Source organism: Nerophis ophidion, linkage group LG18, assembly GCF_033978795.1.
Source record: "Nerophis ophidion isolate RoL-2023_Sa linkage group LG18, RoL_Noph_v1.0, whole genome shotgun sequence".
Taxonomy (NCBI): Eukaryota; Metazoa; Chordata; class Actinopteri; order Syngnathiformes; family Syngnathidae; genus Nerophis; species Nerophis ophidion.
In genome coordinates, this window is record NC_084628.1 from 17,009,733 (window position 1) to 17,026,317 (window position 16,585).

A 16,585-nucleotide genomic window follows, 5' to 3' on the forward strand; every position below is an offset into this window, starting at 1 on the left:
CAGCTCCCTCCATCAGTGTGTGAATGTGTGTGTGAATGGGTAAATGTGGAAGTAGTGTCAAGGCGCTTTGAGTACCTCGAAGGTAGAAAAGCGCTATACTAGTACAACCCATTTATCATATATATATATATATATATATATATATATATATATATATATATATATACACACACACATATACATATACGTGTGTTTGTATATATATGTGCATCAAAAGAAAATGTTTGCTTTGGTGCCCTAAAATATGAGCCCTCCTTGAAGGCAACACTTGACCATAAGTTAAAATTTGAGTCCTGCATCAAAGCAGGATTATGTTGGACTTTATTAACATTATGTTGGCATTTACATGTTTTTTTTCTCCCAGAAAACATAAATATGAAAAAGCACACAAATTGTATCTTTAATGCATTATCTGGTTGTTGTTGTTGTTTTAAACATTGCTTGGAAGTTTGCAGTTGGGCTCCTTTCTGCCGCTATGTAAATGAGAACAATTATGCTTTATGACGCAAGCGTGTACATTAAGCATCTCTGAGGCAATAGGGCTGTACTATCGTAAAAGTAATGAGGACACCATTTAAAAGCGTGCACGCATCCCTGAGACGATTCCGACTGAGGACACACCTCATGTTGATAAGGTGAGTTCTGAAGCGTGACATGTGTACTCACTTACTGTTTTTTGTTTTACTGCCTTTCATTGTTGTGTAACATTATCATGCTGAAGATGTGGTCTCTGACAGGTGGGCTCATCTGCGCTGCAAATAATGCAGCCTCACAACCTGTCGCTCAGCACCACCTCCCACGGCAGCCTCTCCGTCATCATCAAGGTGTGCGCGGTCACCCCTTTCTTCTGCGTCTTCCTGTGCTGCATCATCGTCATGCTCTACATCTTCGCCTCCCACCGCCACTTCCTGGAGAAGTCCCGCTACACCCTCTTCGCCTGCATGCTCGTCAACGACACGCTACAGCTGTTCTTCTCCGTGCTGCTCTTTCTCCTCTCTATGGGCCGGGTGACGCTGGCCGTGGTGTACTGCGCCCCCTTGCTGTTTGTCTCCCTCGTCACCTTCCAGAACACGCCCCTGATCCTGGCCGCCATGTCTTTAGAGCGCTACGTGGCCATCGTTTATCCCCTGCACCGGCCAGCCATGTGGCGCTCGGACCGACTCTGGGTGATGGTCCTGTCCCTTTTAATCTTAAGCTGCATCTTCCCCATCGCTATGTTCTCAATACGGCAGCCCGACCCCGCCGAGGACATCCTCACCACGCTGCATTTGTGCAAAAACTTCGATATTAACTCCTCCCCGACGCAGACCATCCTCAAGGTCGGCGTCCACGTGTCTTTCTTCTCCTTGGTGGCCGTCATCGTCCTCTTCACCTACGTGCGAATCCTGCTGGAGACCAGAAAGATGAGGCAGGACCGGGCCTCTGTGGGCCGTGCCATGCACACGGTGATGCTGCACGCCTTCCAGCTGCTGCTCTGCATGCTGGCCTTCTTGTATCCCATCACCGTGAACTTTATCCAGCTGCACGATCACTGGTCCAAACAGGACGTGGCCTTTTTTAACTACTTCTGCTTCATGGTAATCCCCCGCTTTCTCAGCCCACTCATTTACGGTTTCCGCGATCAGAGCCTACGAGGCTACATCAGGAAGACCTTTAATTGCTGCTTTCAGAAGGCAAACCTCCAGGTCCGGACCTGAGACAGCCAACTTGGCACTTTCTTCAATTCTGCCTTCACCAACACACGTTTGTCATATTTCCTGCTTCCATGGTGACGCAATGCAGTTATACGCTGCAAACGACACTAATAAACAAACATTGCATCCGGACAGTATTCACAGCGCTTTATTATTTTACACAGTTTGTAATGTTACAGCCTTATTCCAAAATGGAATCACATCATCTTTGTCCTCAATATTTTACAAACAATACCCCATAATGAAGTTTTTTTTTAAATATTTTTGCAAATGTATACAAAAAGCAATACATCCCATGTACAAACCCTGTTTCAATATGAGTTAGGAAATTGGGTTGGATGTAAATATAAACGGAATACAATGATTTGCAAATCCTTTTCAACCCATATTCAAATGAATGCACTACAAAGACAAGATATTTGATGTTCAAACTCATAAACCTTATTTTTTTCTGCAAATAATTAACTTAGAATTTCATGGCTGCAACACGTGCCAAAGTAGTTGGGGAAGGGCATGTTCACCACTGTGTTACATCACCTTTTCTTTTAACAACGCTCAATAAACGTTTGGGAACTGAGGAAACTAATTGTTGAAGCTTTGAAAGTGGAATTGTTTCCCATTCTTGTTTTATGTTGAGCTTCTGTCATTCAAGAGTCCAAAAATGATTTGCAAATCATTGTATTCCGTTTATATTTTCATCTAACACAATTTCTCAGCTCATATGGAAACGGGGTTTGTACATAAGTGTTTACAGCCTTTGTCATGAATTTTAAAAGTGAGCCTGTTTTAGCTGATCATCCCTGACATGTTCCTGTACAGCTTTATTGGAGTGCACCTCTGGTAAATTCAGTCAGTTGGACATGATTTTGCAAAGGCACGCACCTGTCTATTGTCACATATCTCGTATGTACATAATGACTTTCATCAACTCTGACGATGATGATGTGACATTTAACCCCACAGGTCTTGTTGCACCCAGTCAGCATTTTTCATTGAGTGTTCCTCTGTTAAAAATAAGCCGTGTGCACACAATTCTGCAAGAGTTTCACTGACAATTACACAATTGTGAGAGTTCATGATCAAAGTCGCAGGTGTGTTAGACTAAAGGCCCGTTTTATGTGAGCCCAGGATAAGATTGAATAGACTTGGTTCATCCCACAAAGGGGAAATTGTGTGGTTGCAGCGCCGATTAGAAAAGCCCACAACAATAAGGTAAAAACACATAAGATGAAAACAGTAAAGAACATGAGGGACACAACATACATTAAAAAGAGCACAGAGCTGCAAGACACCAAGAAAAAAAAAAAAAAAGAGCAATAGATAATACATATTGTGCACATATGATTGATCTATGCATAGACAAAGAACATAACACAACAGTAACACCATTATACATCGTGTTGGAGAATAATGGAATAGTACAATATCATGTGCGTCAATAAAGCATGTTATCTTTCCTACTAAATGTATTTGTTAGTTCTGTATGCAATTGTGTGCCTATTGTATATGTAAGTATGCATATATACTAACTTATATTGCAAAATTGTTTGGGTAAAATAAAAAGAAAATGCTTTAACATCTGCTTGTCACCCTGTCTTATGATTTTGCAACAAGTCATTAACATAAATAAAAATCAAATGCAAAGCCAGTTGTGTAGTACGATCCTGGGGTATCATACAAAGTGTGATATAAATATCATCCATTCATTCATTGATTACTATTTATATATATTTACTTTTATAAGGGCAGTCATAACGGCGATGTGGCCTTCAGTGAAAGCCAGTTTGACAGACCTGATCTAAGTACTTATGTGCAGGATGGTCTCCCATATAACGTGCTGTTTTGCAAGTTATTTCTACAGTGTGTCCACTTTCTGCATGAAGAAGTCCACACAATAACATAACACATTATTAAATGCATTTGTCATAAAAAAAAAACGCGCATCATTTGTGGTGGGGAGGACACACGCTGCAGTTTGAGCGCTGCCTAGAACTCAGAGATCACATTTCTCTTGTCACTTTCTACTCCATGAAGCTCTTTTACCTCTTGACTCTTTTTTATAATATTTTTTTAACACACTCATTTTCCTTCCACACGCACACGCACATACACACACACCGCTAACCGCTAAAGCTCCTATATGAAGAAGGAATAATTGATACTATTAAGAGTGTGGTGTCAGTTCAAAATGATACAAAGTGATTACATTGATATTGTTCGCTTTCTTATCATTAATATCTACGTACAGAGACTTCCTCCCTGAGTTTGTTATTTTTCACAAATTCAGGGAGGAAGTCTCTGAACATAGAAGGCTTTGAGGGGAAAACCCAAATGATTTGAATGTGAGCCAATAGTCGTTTTTGTTTACGTGTGGTGCACTAAAGACTTTGTTCTGTTTTCCAAAAAAAAAAGGTAGCTTTCAGTACGACATATTTAAGAATACTAGCACATTCTGCATTTAATAATATAGGGTTTATTAAAATGTTATGTCTTTTTTTTAAGTTGCTTGCTAATAAGTTTCGTATCGTGACTCCAAATGCAACCAAATGAGGCCACATAGGAACACATGAATATTACATCACTTCATAAAACTACTGTCGATGTCTGTAGTATATTCTATTGTGTTTTTTTTCATACTATGTTTCCGATCCAAACGTTTGTTTTGCTTTTCAAAAGACATGTTATATGTTAAAATTGTGCTGTTTTGGGGTCCATGCACCAACTAAATTAATATTAACCGCATTGTGAAATGCAGTTTTAAAATAGATGTGAGGACTGTGTGGCATAACGATGCCAGATTTGTTCCTCCATGGATGCGTCGGCAAGAACACAGCAAAAGGTGAGAAATAAAGATTTATTAAACTCAAAACAGGGCTTCACGGTGGAAGAGGGGTTAGTGCGTCTGCCTCACAATACGAAGGTCCTGCAGTCCTGGGTTCAAATCCAGGCTCGGGATCTTTCTGTGTGGAGTTTGCATGTTTTCCCCGTCAATGCGTGGGTTCCCTCCGGGTACTCCGGCTTCCTCCCACTTCCAAAGACATGCACCTGGGGATAGGTTGATTGGCAACACTAAATTGGCACTAGTGTGTGAATGTGAGTGTGAATGTTGTCTGTCTATCTGTGTTGGCCCTGTGATGAGGTGGCGACTTGTCCAGGGTGTACCCCGCCTTCCGCCCGATTGTAGCTGAGATAGGCGCCAGCGCCCCCCGCGACCCCAAAAAGGGATTAAGCGGTAGAAAATGGATGGATGGATAAACTCAAAACAGGCTAGAACAAAAACACTGGTGCTAATAGAAAAAGGTAAACAAATGGCGCTAGTATGGAGGATAGGAATAACAAATGGCACACAAACACTAGGCACGAAGGAGCAGCGGATCGTAACAATAGGAGTGCGTTGATTTACATGTGGCATCATTTATCAAAACTTCCTACAAAATAATGATGACATTAAAAGACAGCATTCAAAACCCTGATAGTATTAAGATGCTTTTATGATTTATTATGTATTTAGCACTAATGAGGTCGGGACAATTAGTGGACAAGGAAGCCAAGACAAACTGGTCGAACATCTACGTTTTGTTCCAAGGTGAGGTCAGATATAAATACTAATATGTATTTAGCCAAGCATTGAACAATGTTTATTCAGACCGTTTTGTAAACCATCCGAGTCGCTGCTGTTGTAGGACACTACACCCATATTGCCCCATGCAGTGCCGCCCTCATTGGTATAAATGCAGCTTACCACGACCAAGCTTAAATCTATGGCTTTCTCAATGTAAAGCGCTTTGAGACCATTGTTAAAAAAGCGATATAGAAATACAAATTAGTATATCCATCCATCCATTTTCTACCGCTTATTCCCTTTTGGGGTCACGGGGGGTGCTGGCGCCTATCTCAGCTACAATCGGGCGGAAGGCGGGGTACACCCTGGACAAGTCGCCACCTCATCGCAGGGCCAACACAGATACACAGACAACATTCACACTCACATTCACACACTAGGGCCAATTTTAGTGTTGCCAATCTCTTGTACATCAAATCATCGATAACTGGTTAAAAAAACTAGTCATACCATAGTAATATCATGCATGCCCATTCTTTTCTCATTCTTATCATCAATCTGAAACATATACATTTTTCAATAGTTTGCAGGTCCTGCGACCTAAGAACTTAATTTCACTTGCTATTAGTACTGCTGACCTTGTATTATCATGCACACTGTTACGCCTGTTCAGCATCGTGATGCCGGGTTCGATTCCCTCGAGGATGCGTCGAAAATTGAGCACAGCAAAAGGTATGAACTAATGATTTATTTAACAAAAGGTGCTAGAGAACAAAAATACTGGATCTAAGAAAAAGCAAACAAAAGACGCTAGCATGAAAGCCAGGATAAACAAATAGTAAACTAAACTGGCACATAGGCACACAAAGGGGAAAACAAAACATTTAGCATGAGAGCTAAGAATGAATGAAATTGCACAGCGTGAGAGCTCGCGAGAATGATACAGAAATTGCATGGAAGCAAAAGTGCAAAGCAGACGTACCGTTGTGTAAGAACAAATTTGGATCCCAGACTGAACAACAAAAGATGCAGGCTTATATAAGGCAGGTGATTAGTGAGGACAGGTGTGCAGGGCCGTGAGTAACAGGTGAAACTGATAAGCTACCATGGTGACCGACTAAACAGGAAATAATAGGATCAGATGGAGAGTGAAAATAAAAATGGAACAATAAACAATAATATGTGGAGGATCCAAAAAGCGGATCTCAACACAAACCATGAATTGATTAACGTGGACCCCGACTTAAACAAGTTGAAAAACTAATCCGGGTGTTACCATTTAGTGGCTAATTGTACGGAATATGTACTGAACTGTGCAATATACTAATCAAAGTTTCAATCAATCAAGATCAATCAATCACCTTTTTATGTTCAAATGCATTTTAATGTTACAAAGCATGTTTTCTTTTCAATCACTTTCAGAATATATATATATATATATATATATATATATATATATATATATATATATATATATATATATATATATATATATATATATATATATATGTGTACCTGTGCTCCCTTCACGTCCTGCAGGTGTCGCTGTGTGTCCAATTACAAATGTGAAGACGCGTGTTTCTAAATGAATGATGCATCGTTTTTATTTATTTATGTGATGTCATTGTTTTTATTCCCTCATAGTTAAAATAAGCGTAGTATTGTAGTTTAGGTGTCATATGAGCACCCTCTGCATGCGTGCATGTCCATTAGCTGCAGCAAGTGATGCGGTCGTGGAAGTGAGAGGGTGGGTCGTGAGTGGAGTGGACCTCAGCCTTCTTGAAAAAGACCTCCACGCATTTTGTACGTGTGTGTGCGTGTGTGTTAATTTCTAGAGATGAAGTGTGTTTGCCTCCTGTGGGGTTGTCTGCTCTTCTCGACCGGCAGCGTGGTTCCGGTGTGCGTGGGCGAGATGTTCACGTCGCTGCTCAACGTGCGGCAGGCGATCAGCGTGGAGAGGAAGCTGATCGACGAGCTGAAGGCTTACATCGATCACGAGTGGGATAGGCTGGAGGACATCAAGAGGTGACGTGTGCACACTGCAAGAAGTTATTCCACATGCCAGCAATTATACTTCTTATTTTAAGTGCTAATTGAATTGATGGAAACTTTGCTCAAGTACTCATATGTGTTTTTAAAGTCATACTACAAGAATGCCTTCGATAATTTTCTTTAAAGTCGTAGTCTTCAACTAATACATACAGCACATACATACATACATACATACAGACCATGAATAGATTAACGTGTACCCCGACTTAAACAAGTTGAAAAACGTGTTACCATTTAGTGGTCAATTGTACGAAATATGTACTGAACTCTGCAATCTACTAATAAAAGTATCAATCAATCAAGTTTAAAAATAAAAAAGTCGTGGTCAAAAGTGGACATACACTTGTAAATAACGTAATGTCATGGCTGTCTTGAGTTTCCAATCCTTTTTACAACTGTTATTTTTTTGTGATAGAGTCATTGGAGCACATACTTGTTGGTCCAAAAAAAAAAATCATGAAGTTTGCTTCTTTTATGAATTTGTTATGGGTCCACTGAACATGTGACCAAATCTATACCAAAAGTATACATACAGCAATGTTACTATTTGGTTTCATGTCACTTGGCAAGTTTCATTACAATAAGGCACTGTTGGTAGCCATCCACAAGCTTCTGGTGGAATTTTTGACCACTCAATTTGTGCAGTTCAGCTAAATTTGTTGGTTTTCTGACATGGACTTGTTTCTTCAGCATTGTCCACACTTTTAAGTTAGGACTCTGGGAAGGCCATTCTAAAACCTTAATTCAAGCTGGATTTAGCCATTCCTTTACCACTTTTGACGTGTGTTTGGGGTCATTGCCCTGTTGGAACACCCATCTGCGCCCAAGACCCAACCTCTGGGCTGATGATTTTAAGTTGTCTTGAAGAATTTGGAGGTAATCCTCCTTTTTCATTGTCCCATTTAAAGCACCAGTTCCATTGGCAGCAAAATAGGCCCAGAGCATAATACTATCACCACCATGCTTGACGGTAGGGATGGTTTTCCTAGGATTAAAGGCCTCCCCTTTTCTCCTCCAAACATATTGCTGGGTATTGTGGCCAAACAGCTCAATTTTTCTTTCATCCGACCACAGAACTTTCCTCCAGAAGGTCTTATCTTTGTCTATGTGCTTGAAAAATTGAGCTATTATTAGAAACTCAAGACAGCCATAACATTATGTTCTTTACAAGTTTATGTCAACTTTCGACCACAAGAATGTATATATATATATATATATGTATATGTATACATATACGTATATATATATGTGTGTGTGTGTGTGTTATCAAAAAATGTTGTTAGCTAAGAATTAGCGTGCTAGTTGCGAGCTAGAAAATGACTATGCTGCTTGCCAGCCAGTGATTAGCAAGGTAGTTGTTAGCTATTGATTAGTCAACTAGTTTGTAGCAAGTGATTGGCATGCTAGTTGGCAGTGAGCCATTGGCAAACAAGTTGTGGGCTAATGATTAGCAAACTTGTTACCAACGAGTGACTCATGCGCTAGTTGCCAGTAAGTGTTTAGCAAGCTAAGTGCCAACTAGTGCTTAGTGAACTAGTTGCCAGCTAGTAATTAACGTGCTAGTTGTTACCTATTGATCAGTGTGTTGGTTACCAGCTAGCAATTAGCGTGATGGTTGCCAGCCAGTGATTAGCAAGGGAGTTGTTAGCTATTGATTAGTCAACTAGATTTTAGCAAGTGATTGGCATGCTAGTTGGCAGCAAGCCATTAGCAAACAAGTTGTGACTCATGCGCTAGTTACCAGCTAGCAATTAGCATGATGGTTGCCAGCTAGGGAGTAGCAAACTAGTTGTTAGCTAGCGTTTGGTATGATTTTTGCCAGCTAGTGATTTACAAACTAGTTGCCAGCTAGTTTTTTCATGCTAGTTCCCAGTTAGCATTTAGCAGGCTAGGTGCCAGCCAGTGATTAGCGTGTTAGTTGCCAGCGATCAATTAGCGTGCTAGTTGTGACCTAGGAATTAGCAAACTAATTGTTTCCTAGTGATTAATTCCCAGTTAACTTTTACCCAGCTAGGCGTCAACTAGCGATTCACAAGCTAGTTGCCAGCCAGCGATTAGCAAACTAGGTGTTAGCTAGCTATTACCATGATAGTTGGCAGCCAGTGATTAACAAACTAGTTACCAGCTAGTGATTTGCGTGTAAGTTCCCAGTTAACTTTTAACCAGCTATTGGTGAACATGCTAGTTGTTACCTAGCAATTAGCATGTTAGTTGTGGGCTAATTATTAGTAAACTAGTTCACAGCTACTGATAAGCTTGTTAGTTTCCAGCTACCGATTAGCAACCTAGTTGTTACCTAGCCATTAGCAAACTAGTTGTTGGCTAGCCATTAAAGAGCTAGTTGCCAGCTAACGAATGATTGTATTATTTCTATGCCTTATTGTTTTACAATAACAAAGTACCTTCAGAAAATCTTATATCGGTAGTGGTTCCCGCTCCATCGCTCCGTCAGTTTGGGGATCCTTGGCCCTACAGTACTTTAAAAAAAAAAGTAATTAGTTGTATTCTTCTACATGTTGTGGTATTACAATTCAAAGTGAGTGTTATTGTTTCTAAAGGCAGATTTTTGGAAACAGCTCTTGTATTGGATGTCAGGGTTTTAAAGGCCTACTGAAATGAGATTTTCTTATTCAAACGGGGATAGCAGGTCCATTCTATGTGTCATACTTGATCATTTCGCGATATTGCCATATTTTTGCTGAAAGGATTTATTAGAGAACATCGACGATAAAGTTAGCAACTTTTGGTCGCTAATGAAAAAGCCTTGCCTTTACCGGAAGTAGCAAACGATGTGCGAGTGACGTCACGGGTTGTAGGGCTCCTCACAGCCTCACATAGCCACCAGCAACAAGAGAGATTCGGACCGAGGAAGCGACGATTTCCCCATTAATTTGAGCGAGAATGAAAGATTTGTGGATGAGGAAAGTTAGAGTGAAGCACTAGAAGGAAAAAAAGGCGATTGCAGTGGGAGCGATTCAGATGTTTTTAGACACATTTACTAGGATAATTCTGGAAAATCCCTTATCTGCCTATTGTGTTGCTAGTGTTTTAGTGAGATTATATGGTACCATGTAAGTCGGAGGGGTGTGGCCACGGGTGTGTTGACCGCCAGTGTCTCTGAGGGAAGTCACGCAGCTGCAGCAGGACGCAGGCTCCGCCGATGTCTCCGGTAAGAGCCGACTTACTACCACAATTTTCTCACCGAAAACTGCCGGTTGACATGTGGTCGGGATCCATGTTCACTTGACCGCTCTGTTCCATAGTAAAGCTTCACCTTCGGGAAGTTTAAACAAGGAAACACCGGCTGTGTTTGTGTGGCTAAAGGCTAATAGCTTCCCACCTCCATCTTTCTACTTTGACTTCTCCATTATTTATTGAACAAATTGCAAAAGATTCAGCAACACAGATGTCCAGAATACTGTGTGATTATGCAATTAAAGCAGACTACTTATATCTTGGATCGGGCTGGAAGATAATGTCCGCAACAACCCGAGACGTCAAACGCCCGAGTCATCATACGCGTCATCATACCGCGATGTTTTCAACACGACACTTCGCGGGAAATTTAAAATTGCAATTTAGTAAACTAAAAAGGCCGTATTGGCATGTGTTGCAATGTTAATATTTCATCATTGATATATAAGCTATCAGACTGCGTGGTTGGTAGTAGTGGGTTTCAGTAGGCCTTTAAGTCACAAAATGGGTTGCTGGACAATTTTCCATTGACAATCAGAGTAAAATCTGTTTTTACTAATGACCAACCTGAAACAGCATTTCATTACGAATGTCTTTTGCATGCATTTTCCTGAAGTAAACCGATGTCTTGTGTTCTTGTACATTAGTTTGGGGGTCTTCAACGTGAAGCTCGCCACCTTGCCCGGAGTAAAATGTGCATAAACTCTCCCACTGTTCAACTCAGAAACATAAGCTTCTTTTTCACAAGACAAAGGAGAGTAAAATCAAATGTTGCCATTTTGTCAAAGTAGCTTTAATGGTCGTTCATGTTGGAAACATCTAAATTGGATTGTGCTGTTGTGCCTAATAAAGGGTTAATTCTATATTGCAGGTTTTATTCCAAGGTGTCGCACCTGCACAGTGACACCTACAGAGGCTCGCCAAACGCCATGGCCAACCCACTGGTGGCGTTCACCCTCATCAAACGTCTACATTCCGAGTGGCTCAATGTGGTTTACAGCCATGAAGCCTCAGAGAACGCACAAGGTAAACAAACAAACATGGTTTTTGAAACAATATATGTATATTATTATTAGTAATAGTAATAGTGTTATCTATATATATTTAATTTTATTTTCATTATTATTTTTCTATTTTATAAATGTTTTCAACACACACGCACACATCTGGTGATGATGACTCAGCCCCCCCACCCCTCTGTCCTCTGACCCACATCCAGCCCTCAGGTCCAGTTACGAGGAAGAAGAGGCCAACTTGCCCAAACTGGAGGACCTGCGGGGGGCCGCCAGGGGCCTGATGAGGTTGCAGGATGTGTACGCGCTCCACGTGGCCAGCCTGGCGAGTGGTCGCTTCCGGAGAGTGGCGGACGGAAAACTGGTGGACGTTTACAAACCGTCTGTGTCTGTGTCGCTGTCTGGTGATGACTGCTTCTTGGTTGGAAAGGTACATTATTACAGTTGTTACATTATGCACTACAACAGGGGAGGGACTCATACGGATCTCGCGTGAGAGGAAGAGGTTGGGTCAATCATTTTGCAATGGAAACTGCCACTCTATATAGCAACTGATGCTGTGGTCAAAGTTGGAATTGCCACGAAACACATTTTAATAGGGAACTGCACTTTTTTGGGGAATTTTGCGTATGGTTGTCAATCAGTAAAAAAGACATGACGACGGATGTATTTTTTAATGCATTCCAATTCGTAAATAAAGTCGGATAAAAATGGAGCCCATAGCAGCCTATAAAGCCGTTAAAAAACATCCAAAAACGTCTATTAAGGTTTTATAAACATGCTTTAAAGATATATATATATATATTATATACTATAATAACATTTAATATCTACATATTTTGCTAATTTTAAGCAAAAGCGGCTCAATAATTTCAAAAACGCAGTTGGATTTTTTTTCAACTCCATCCATACATCCATCTTCCTCCGCTTATCCGAGGTCGGGTCGCGGGGGCAGCAGCCTAAGCAGGGAAGCCCAGACTTTCCTCTCCCCAGCCACTTCGTCCAGCTCTTCTCGGGGGATCCCAAGGCGTTCCCAGGCCAGCCAGGAGACATAGTCTTCCCAACGTGTCCTGGGTCTTCCCCGTGGCCTCCTACCGGTTGGACGTGCCCTAAACACCTCCCTAGGGTTGCGTTCGGGTGGCATCCTGACCAGATGCCCGAACCACCTCATCTGGCTCCTCTCGATGTAGAGGAGCAGCGGCTTTACTTTACTTTACTGCTGGCTCTCGAAAAGAGCCAGATGAGGTTTTTCAACTCCATCACTGGTTATTACTCACTGCAGAATTCATGAGAGCCGACAAGCATAATAAAATATCACTTACAATACAAGGTTTACTGTCATTACGATGCCGACTGCCTAGGATGTTCATATGTTCCCATTTAGATGAAGAACGACCCATATTTTTTGTAAAGAAAAGGTCGGTGGAACCAAGCGTCCTTTCGTGTCGTTCTTACCATTTCTGGGATGAAATTGGCTTTCCCAGTGTACCAACTTATTGGAATACGTCCTCACCCTGCTACTATCCATCCATTTCTACCGCTTATTCCCTTGGGGGATCCTTCTACTATCCAGGTGATAATAGGATTGATATCACTAATAATTGGTTAATATTCATGTCACAAAATGTAAATGGAGTATTTATATATCGGTATTTGGAGGGTTACTTATTGCATTAAAAAAAATTAAAATCCATCCTCATGTCTTTCATGAGGATTGTAAATGGTAATGCAGCACACCTTTGAGATATTCTCTAACACACTCTCCTGCCACATTAAAAAGTGGATGGTGCACACCTCAAATTTGTCACGTTTCATGTGTCATGTAAACTGCGACGAATGGGGCAAATGAATCCCCGCCCTGCTGTATGTCAGTGTATACAGTAGCCCTTGGCATAAACACTTTGTGTCAGGGGTGTCAAAACATTTTTCATTTAGGTTCTATTTTATTGAGGAAGTTGTCATGATCCGTGGTCTGGCTCATGTTTTGTTTAGTTATGTTCTGTTAGATTTGGACTCCATTAGTTCCTGCTTTGTGCACATTGGGTGTTTGTTTTGGTTACCATGGTTACTATTTGGTTTCACCTGCCTCTGATTAGTGTTTGGCACATTCACCTGCTGTTGAGCACTAATCAGAGAGCTATTTATTCACATTGCTCGCCAAACTCGAGGTGGCTTCATTGTTTGCTTCACGCTCATGTCAAGTAAGATTTGTCTGTTCCCTAGCCTATGCTAAGTCTTAGCTTCCCGTTTGTTAGGCACACTTGCCTTTTTGTTGTTTTGCCTGTATCTTGGTTGTTGGATGATTTATGAAGAATAAATCAAGTCCTACCTTCCCGCTTTCGTCCGGAGTTGTCAAGTTTTGCATCCCGGGAGAACAAACCTTGCAGTGAGCTGTGACTCCCCCTATGTGACAGAAGTCACCTTCCTCAATCTGTTCATTAAGAGCAAATACAAAATGGCTGCTGTTAACTTAATGCTGCTTTTCATTTACCTGGGAAGTCGGAGCTGGGAATGATGTCATATCCGAGTTGTGAGCGTTACATTGACGATGTCGGAAATCGAGATGGCCACATCTACGAAAGCTATTTTTGTGCGTGCTTTGACTGAATATAAACAACTTATGGGAAAATATTTACTCTCTCTGCAAACATTAAACGGGGTGGATGAAGAAGAAACACAGACACTATATATACCTCATCAAATAAATGCAGTTTACACTATTTTTTGATTGATTGAGACTTTTATTAGTAGATTGCACAGCACAGTATATATTCCGTACAATTGACCACTAAATGGTAACACCCGAATAATTTTTTCAACTTGTTAAAGTCGGGGTCCACGTTAATCAATTCACTACAGTGGCATTATCGTATACAAATATAAAACAAAACATTATGTATGTGGCTGACTTACTGCCAAGAAAACTAATCGGAAGTTCAAAAAACTGATTTTATAGAAGTTGAAATCATTGTTTACATCCAGAGCAGCCATTTCTAAAACCAACTCGGGGGTGGTGAGAGTCAAAAATCAGACCTCGTGGTGCGTTCAGTTGAAATTCCGACCAGGTACTCGGAAATTCCAACTTCCCGGTACAAATGGAAATCACCATGATGTCAGGATCTGACTTTATTTGTGTATGAGGTTCCTTTCATGACCTTTTATTTTAATTTTTGTTCCTGTTTGCCTTCACAACTCTTCCGGTTTAATCATTGTCACCCTCACCTTTTCCATGTTGCCAATCAGGCCCCTTTATTAACCAGCCTGTCCTGTACTCGATCATTGTGTCTTATTGTGACTGGTTTTGCCCGTGCAAGCGTTTTCTCTGCACTTCCCAGGTGCATGAATCCTACTATTGTCTCTGCATTTAGGGTTCAAGACCGACAAAGCCTAACATGGGACACAACGAATTAATGAAGTGTTCGTATACAGAGAAATATTTGGCACGATCTAACAGAAACGTTTGTAAATGGAGATTCCTACTGTAGCTGTTGGTTTCAGGGTGTGGTTGTAGAACCTTTACACGAGTAAATGTCATTAATTAGTATCAACTGGTGTCATTGCTTCACGGTGGAAGAGGGGTTAGTGCGTCTGCCTCACAATACAAAGGTCCTGTAGTCCTGGGTTCAATCCCAGGCTCGGGATCTTTTTGTGTGGAGTTTGCATGTTCTCCCCGTGAATGCGTGGGTTCCTTCCGGTTACTCCGGCTTCCTTCCACTTCCAAAGACATGCACCTGGGGATAGATTGATTGGCAACACTAAATTGGCCCTAGTGTGTGAATGTGAGTCTGATAGTTGTCTGTCTATCTGTGTTGGCCCTGCGATGAGGTGGTGACTTGTCCAGGGTGTACACCGCCTTCCGCCCGATTGTAGCTGAGATAGGCGCCAGCGCCCCCCGCGACTCCAAAAGGGAATAAACGGTAGAAAATGGATGGATGGATAGATGGATGGTGTCATTGGACCTGTTAGCATAAGCAGCAATGTTATTATTAATTAGGTTGGAGCAGCCATTTGTTGCTAGGCAGAATTACAGTAACCTTACAGTCAGTATGTCTGCTGCTCACAGTGCCTTGAACACAACTGGATTCCCCAGCCCGCTGGTTGGAATCCAAAGCGTCTTATTTCACGTGAAGATGAGTCTGCAGTACGGGGAGCATGAAGCCACAATGCCACAGCGCATTCCAGCGCAGATGTACGGCGGTGTGATGTGTCAGGGCAGGGAGACGAGTGGAAAAGACATTCTCTCATGCTGCAAACGGTGTTTGGACAAAGATGAGGTCACGTGCACACGTACGTGCTCGCGCCCGAGGTGTTGTCAGTCAAGCAACTGCCTGCATATGTCTTAAAAGCCTTCTTTTACGACTCTTGGAGTCCATTAGGGATCCAGGGCTATGCGCTGTTGTTTCTGCTCCACACAAGGGCAAGATGATTCTGTTTCAAATCAGAGATCATAAATTGCATGTGAATACTGAGATCAACAACAACAACAATATTGACTAAAACGTCATAATATATTATAGCCATGGATACGAGTACTTTAACGGGGCGTTAAGAAGTATTTTCCAAAGTGCTGGAAAAATGAGTGTATAGAGAATTTGAAAACATTTGTCTTTGACTTTATCTTGTTTATTCATGAGTATGGTTTCAGAGAAAAAATATCCGGAAAAAAATGGCGCTGCAATAAGATTGCAACCATTTTAGATCATAAGAAATATACTCTCAACATTATTTTACATTTGTTAAATGCTGTGGTTATTAAACTTTTCCTTTTTTTTTTTATTTTTTTTTTTCACCAAGTACCACATTAGAATATACTTGGCTCTCCAAGTACAGTATATAATAAATAGATCAGTATATATAAAATATAGATATTATATATATGTTATATTTTATATTGCTACTATGGTACATTTTTAGTCTACTTTATACCTGCATTATCCTTTCCATTCTTACACTTTCCATCCTTTGTAACTGAGCTACTGTGTGGAACAATTTCCCTTGTGGATCAATAAAGTTAGTCTAAGTCTAAGTACCTTCATACTGTATGGCCATTATTTTAGTCAAACTTGAAT

The 16,585-nt window shown here is 41.0% G+C and overlaps 2 protein-coding genes across 4 annotated transcripts in view; both read left to right on the top strand.

The window, feature by feature from the left end:
• Positions 1 to 623: 623 nt before the first annotated feature.
• Positions 624 to 3,175, top strand: LOC133536804 (odorant receptor 131-2-like). Its single transcript, XM_061877373.1, has 2 exons — positions 624 to 635; positions 738 to 3,175. Exon 2 carries the CDS (start codon positions 762 to 764, stop codon positions 1,695 to 1,697), a length of 936 nt encoding a protein of 311 aa, XP_061733357.1. The 5' UTR covers positions 624 to 635; positions 738 to 761; the 3' UTR covers positions 1,698 to 3,175.
• Positions 3,176 to 6,982: 3,807 nt separating this feature from the next.
• The window catches only part of LOC133536801 (prolyl 4-hydroxylase subunit alpha-3-like), a 36,444-nt gene continuing 26,841 nt past the window's right edge, over positions 6,983 to 16,585 (top strand). For 2 of the 3 annotated variants that reach the window (XM_061877368.1, XM_061877369.1), the window contains exons 1-3: positions 6,983 to 7,281; positions 11,375 to 11,529; positions 11,723 to 11,946. In XM_061877368.1, the coding sequence (XP_061733352.1) occupies positions 7,094 to 7,281; positions 11,375 to 11,529; positions 11,723 to 11,946 (567 nt within the window). In that variant the 5' untranslated portion in view covers positions 6,983 to 7,093. Of the gene's footprint in view, positions 7,282 to 11,150; positions 11,198 to 11,374; positions 11,530 to 11,722; positions 11,947 to 16,585 lie in introns of all 3 variants that reach the window. The other variant, XM_061877370.1, reaches the window with a different exon arrangement.

Coding starts and splice junctions, on each gene's coding strand:
- LOC133536804 (XM_061877373.1), top strand. CDS start 762: ATGCAGCCTCACAACCTGTCGCTCAGCACCACCTCCCACGGCAGCCTC.